Source organism: Dinoponera quadriceps, unplaced genomic scaffold, assembly GCF_001313825.1.
Source record: "Dinoponera quadriceps isolate SergipeBrazil2010 unplaced genomic scaffold, ASM131382v1 scaffold3588, whole genome shotgun sequence".
In the NCBI taxonomy this organism is placed as follows: Eukaryota; Metazoa; Arthropoda; class Insecta; order Hymenoptera; family Formicidae; genus Dinoponera; species Dinoponera quadriceps.
The window spans coordinates 47,418-54,141 of record NW_014557576.1 but is presented as its reverse complement, the minus strand read 5'-3'; the positions used below and the strand labels follow the sequence as shown (position 1 = coordinate 54,141).

General features: G+C 33.9%; 1 protein-coding gene across 3 annotated transcripts; it reads left to right on the top strand.

The window, feature by feature from the left end:
* The first annotated feature begins 1,390 nt into the window (after positions 1 to 1,390).
* LOC106749297 (ubiquitin-conjugating enzyme E2 J2) lies at positions 1,391 to 4,752 on the top strand. Of its 3 annotated transcripts, none has more exons than XM_014628617.1 (5): positions 1,391 to 1,830; positions 1,969 to 2,108; positions 2,191 to 2,425; positions 2,729 to 2,857; positions 2,937 to 4,752. In XM_014628617.1, exons 2-5 carry the CDS (start codon positions 1,984 to 1,986, stop codon positions 3,147 to 3,149), a joined length of 702 nt encoding a protein of 233 aa, XP_014484103.1. In that variant the 5' UTR covers positions 1,391 to 1,830; positions 1,969 to 1,983; the 3' UTR covers positions 3,150 to 4,752. The 3 variants fall into 3 exon arrangements, with proteins under 3 accessions (XP_014484103.1, XP_014484100.1, XP_014484102.1); XM_014628614.1 differs by having other exon boundaries at positions 1,924 to 2,108; XM_014628616.1 differs by having other exon boundaries at positions 1,921 to 2,108.
* The last annotated feature ends 1,972 nt before the right edge of the window (positions 4,753 to 6,724 follow it).

Genomic DNA, 6,724 nt, shown 5'->3' with positions numbered 1-6,724 from the left:
CAGTTTATTATTCTCTTCACATTGGACTGTGATTGGTCAATTTCTTAATGCTTAAAATACCTATTATAGACCGATACTGGCACGAACATCGTTGCGAGCGTTAAATGGAACCATAGACATAGTAAGAATAGACCGAGCATATTCTCTAATAAGCATTGAAAAGGAGATAGAATGAGATGGACAGCAGATGCCTCCATCATTGCTTACTAGAGAACATACTCGGTCTATTCTTACTATGTCTATGAGTGGAATCCGCCCTTAAACACGGTTTTTGTCTCATATATCGACATTTAGTACTGGACGGAGCATTGGTCTGAAATTGTACTGACAGACGAATAAAGAGACAAGCCGATGTGTAGGTAGGAGTGGCTTATAAAGCAACGGGACCATGAGACACTTACAATTCTATTATTTTAATTAATTTTTTTTATAACAGTAAGAATATAAGTATGCTAGAATATAAGGAAGAAGGAAAAGTTGCAACTTAAAAATGTTTATGGAATATATAACGTAAATCATATCATTCGTATATAGTAACGTCAAGAATATTCACTTTTAAGATTAATACGATACTGTTCCCGTTCTTCTTAAACAAAATTTAATTAATAAACAGAGAATAGAAAGAGAGATTTGTGCCTACACATCTAGCTCTCTTCTTCTAGGTCTCTCAATACGAAAGATCAAAAAAATCTTGTCGCTCCGTCAAATACTATATGTCGATGGTCTCACAGGCCTATTTATTGGCTCCCATCGCGCTAGTGTTCATTTTAGTATGTTATATAGAGCACATTTGCAACGATAGCAAGCATCGTTCTGTCTTTGTTTAACATTCAAAAAAAACAAACATAGAATAATGTTCGTGATCGTTGCGAGCATTAAGTGGCACGCAACCATAGTAGGACGTGACACGTAGCCTGTTCTTTATAGCTACGTTGCTGAACTGGTGTAATAAGTAGAGTGAGACAAGTATATTTTATCTCGCTCTAACTTATTGCACAGTTCAGCAGATCTGCTATAAAGAACAAACCAACGCTCATTGAGGATATAACATCTAGAGGAAATATTAGGGACTCTAGAAATTCTCTATCTAATGGCCAATCGGCACATCCAACAAACTCATACTGTCTTCTGTCCACAGGATAAGATAACACTTGTCGCACGGCAAGAAGCGACACAGTAGCCAATCAACGTGCTGTTCTTCCACGAGAACTGAAAGTTTATTGGCTGCCGCATCGCTTCTTGCCGCGCGTCGGAAAATCGCGCGGTAGCCAATCAACATGCCGTTTTCCAGTAAGAACTAGAAATTTATTGGCAAGCGTTGCCACGTCCTATGAGCAGAAGCCAACACGATGCATCCTCAATGTGCAAACATCGATGTTTTTCAAACATCGATGATTTTGCCTTTCCTGGAACCAATATTGAGAGAGAGAGAGAGAGAGAACAGTCATATGTTTTCTATCGCGCTGTCATATCTGTCACTGTCAGGTCCACTGTCAAGTGCACTGTTAAATGCGCTGTTAAGTACGCTGGCATCGGTGACAATTGATGAAAATCGACTTCGTTCAACCACGTTATTCGCACGTCCAACAATTTCGATTGTGCCTTCCTTTCTTAATCGCGTGTCGTCTTCGCGTACGACGTAACCTGTTCTCTCGCGCTCCGTTATTCGTGCAATTTCGTTTAGACGATTTCGCATCCGCCTACGACTTTATCTTCGGTTTCGCAGGTAAATCTTGACGCTTCCACGTGTAAACCGCAATGCACGAGTACTGCACAACTTAACGAGGTCAATTCGCTGTGTTGGTGAATGCTTCATGTGCAGAACTTGAGGTAAAAGTAATATTGCTTCTTCCATGGAGAATTCACTTCTCTATTTTTTTGGAAACGTCGCACAAAAGTAGCCTGTTAATATTTGATCAGCAGAGAGGCTAGAAAGAACGTAGAAGACTAGGCAAAATTTGTTTGAAGGTGGTACTGGACTATATGGGAAGAATGAACAGGAAAACCAATAGTGCGTCAGCCAGGCTAAAGCAGGACTACCTCCGCCTCAAGAAGGACCCAGTACCATATGTACTAGCAGAACCAGTACCTTCTAACATATTAGAATGGTAAAGTTTAATAATACGAATGTTGAATAAACACTTACTATATATTTTACCTATGTATTATATAAGCATACTGTTGTTTCAGGCATTATGTGGTGAAAGGACCAGAGAAGACTCCTTACGAAGGTGGCTTCTATCATGGCAAGTTAATATTTCCAGGGGAGTTTCCATTCCAACCACCTAGCATTTACATGACTACACCAAATGGCCGATTCAAAGTCAATACCAGATTGTGTTTGTCCATTTCTGACTTCCATCCTGATACATGGAATCCAGCGTGGAGTGTGTCTACTATTCTTACTGGGTTACTTAGTTTTATGGTAATTTTTTTCATATACAAATTAAAAGAATGCAATGTATATTAAAAGTATTCCAACAGTTATAAAACTTATACTCAAGTTATATTTTATAATAACATGATATATACTACAATTATATATTTATATTTAAGTTATACTTGACACAATCATATGATATGTACTATATATACTTATATTTAGGTTATATTGTATAATCACGATATATACTTTAATATTATGTATAATAATATTATATTCTTATATTTAATTATACTTTATACTTATATTTATATTTAATTATACTTTATAATCATACTTATACAGATCGAGAAAAGCCCTACGCTCGGTAGTATTAGTACAACAGACGATGAGAAAAGACAGCTAGCTGCGCAGAGCTTAGAGTACAATTTGAAGGATAAGATGTTCTGCGAGCTCTTTCCAGAGACTGTTGAAGTAGATATCACTTCCACTTCCTATGGAATATTATAACACTACAATATTACATGAAAATCATTTCCGGTTTATATCACAGGTAATCCAAGCCGAACTAGAACGACGGAAAGAGCTGGAAAAACAAGCGAGGCACCAGTCCACTGCATCTGAAGTTTCTTCGCTGATACGGGACCAGTTGCAAAGAGAACAGAGCCCATTCCACAGCGCACTAGCCAATCTCGTCGTTATTATCGGCTTCGCGGCATTCGCTTACACAGTGAAATATGTACTGAGGAGCATCGCCACAGAATGAATAGAAAGCGACTCAAAGATACCATCAAATCACGGTGATTGTAAAGCGGAAAGAAGCCGTGATGATCCTATGCGTAAATTTTGGGACGATGATAAGAGAACTAGAAAAAGAAGAGAAAAAATGAGAAAAGGAAGGCTCCCATATTCTAATACTTGCCTGTTTGTATCTACCCGTCGAAGCTGCACGGTACCGTTTAAAGCTGCACAGCTTCGAATCTTCGCCAATATAGGCTTGTGGGTATTTGATAGATTTTTATATCGATGTCGATTGTAAGATATAAGCTGTACTATAAGCGTGAGTTCTACTTGATAGCTATTATTGAAGGAAAGTATAAGTCACAATCTCCTGTTTGTTTGGTTGCTTTCGCTAATCGCAGTCGCTAAGTCATATTTTGTTTCTTGTTGATATTGATCCACAGGTTCAATTAAATTCTTGCCAACTTTCAGTGGTGAGAAATTTAGCTGTGATTCTTTCTAAATTTCTCGGAGTAAAATCTCGTGCTCGAGGCAATAATGACAATTATTCTCTTGCTCGAGGTAGTAGTGACAATTATTTTGCCACTCGAAATCGTAAATGTTTCACTCTATTTTAGAATGTTCTGATCTCTTTATGCAAAGTGAATATTTCAATTGATTAGAATGCTTTGAAAGACTTCAGAGTATGGTTTTAAAGTAAACTTGGTCCTATAATGGTTGAATGCATCAAATCTATTCTTCAATTTCGAATGAGAATATTCCCTCTGTTATTTAAAATGAAAAATTTACTCTAGATGAGTGTAAAGTTATCGAATCTGAATAGTTCGGCTGTTTGCTTTTCGAGTGAAATTTCACTCCGAAAATGATTTACAATGATTTACAATGATTTAGAGTCCAAATGAGATCGTGAGATGAGATGACGTGATCATTGCAATTTTCTGTTTCTTTCGCACTAAAATTTACATTCTTTTGACCTTTTGCGACTTGTAACTAGGATCTGCGTCACATTATTTTTTCTTGCATCGGATTTTATACGGGTTTGATATCTGTCGGGTTAACTGTGCGTCTGTTACTTAATACTTTGAGGATCGGTGTCCGTAAGCGTTGATTAAGGCCCGTATTTATAGTTATTTCTTGAGACTTGTTTCATGTGAGATATTTCAGTTGAGTTTTTAAATTGAAAATTGTCTTGAGATGTGACACAGTTCAATAGACGGATCTTGAAAATTAATTTGGTATTTCTAACGTCATATTCGATTTGGAATCGATATATTGATCACTTCTCAACATATATTTGTTTAAAACCTGACATAGAAGAATTGATTTGATTAGAGGAATTGGAAAACCTCATTTATTCTTTGCGGCTTTTCAATTCGAGGGAGAATGTACTGCATAACTAATTCTTTTCGAAATCTGTATTTTCTGATGAACTCATTTTCGGATCATTATTTAAAAGGATTTTGTGTATCTTTGGTATAACGTTTTGGTAAACGTTGTAATTCAATGTGTTCATTATATATATCATATTCATTAAAAATATCATAATTTTTCACCCAGTCTGCACGTTATTCATTGAGCTTTATAATATACTGTAATAAATCTTCTCTGTACTAAACTATACAAATCTGCAATCCNATATATATATATATATATATATATATATTACAACGTTTACCAAAACATATATTATATATATATATAATTTTTTTTTTTTTTTAATGGGACACTTCCACTTCTTGATGGCTCATTCCAATATACTATAGAGCTTAATGATTCTATCACATCAGATTTTATAGATTAATCTTAATATGCATACTATTTATATTTCTATATCAAATTCTTTATTCTTATATATTTAGAATAAAAAGTTGTGACTTATTATGTACTAATATTTAATTGAAATCTCTTCTCAAGTCATCTCTAGACTATTCTTGAGTGATATTCAGTTTTTCAAAGCTTTCCTCTGCCAAAGGTGTGTATACACCTAGCGAACGAACAGCAAATATGTAATGTATTCGCGTCTAAACGAACTTTCTTTAAAATTATCTGATAAGCTACTTTATCTGATGAGCTACTTTCTTTTAAATTATCTGATAAGCTACTTTACTAAATTATCCTGAGACGTTTTGTTCGGATTTGTTACGACATACACATTTTCTAAAATGTAATAAAGAAAGCTTGCATTTGCTGTTCTTTCGTTGTTCGTGCGCTAAGTATATATGCATCTTAATATTTCAACGACTATTAATACGCGAACATATAAGCTTTTTTTAAAAATCGATTGCTGAATTGTATGAAATAGTATTCAAACTACATCCTAAAATAAACTTCAAGTTTCTCAATTGAGTCACAATCATAAATATGACATCACGAATATCAAATTGACTTTCAAGATCTATTTATTGAACCATATCATGTTTCTCTCAAAATAGGACTCAGCTGAACTTCTTAGCTGAAACGTGACTATAAATATGGACCTAACAGGAACATTGATTCATATGCCTTCGATCTCCAAAAATATTCATTTGGACTTTTATTTACACGAGGAAATCTTTCTCGGGTAGAAGCGTACAAATTTATCACATTGTGCGACGTGCCAATAAGACTATAAGTCTAAACTGATAATAGAGTATAGATGGATGAAATTAGGCTTTTCGCAATCTGATTTAATCCGCTCGTTAAAAGTGAGTCCATTTTGTAAATATATCATAAGGACGCAGTCGTATTATATACCAGCGAGGTTTGACTTCTTTTTATCTCTGTGACTACGTTTATATAATAACGTTAATCCGGTTAGTAACAATTCGTTAGTGAACTATTGTATTTGATTGGCATATATCCTTTTAGATAAAAAATATACTCCAATTAAATGCATAAGTTCGCTAATTACGGTAATTACTAAATCGGATTATCGTTGCCGTGTAAACAAAGACAATTTTACGATTGATATTTCTTTGTTTACTCTTCGATTAAAGCAGGCCTGCCGCTAATTTACATTTTTCCATGGATTTCGTCAACTGCCATCCCTACTTCTCTCGTTTCATAGTATCTAAGCTCTTTTTGGAAACATAAGATGTTCAATCTCAGGGATAGTATTTGCTAGAAATTATATGAAGATTTGACGAGTGTTGCTCCACGTGCTATTCATTGTTTAGAGTATTATTAATTTTATAATATAATATATTAACAATAACAACAATAACAACAGCAACAACAACAACAATAATAACAATAATAATAATATCAATTGAAATAGTGAACAGCATACGGAGCAACACTTGTCAAACTCCCATACAATTTCTACACTGAAACAAACATTTACTGATAAAAATAAAATTCAATTTTAGTAAACTGTTAGCATGCAATTATAAATTCATTTTTTTAAATAAACAATTTATTTACTTGTTTAACGAAAATAATTCTTTAAATTAAATTACTTACTAAATATAAAAAAATATTTTCTATTATACAATAAATATTTATTAAAATATATAAAATATTTACTGTTACGCAACAAATTTTGTATTATTTTTAATTAGTTTCTATATTTATTATATCTTTTTTGTTGTGTTGTTTTTAGATCTTATCAACGATTTCTCC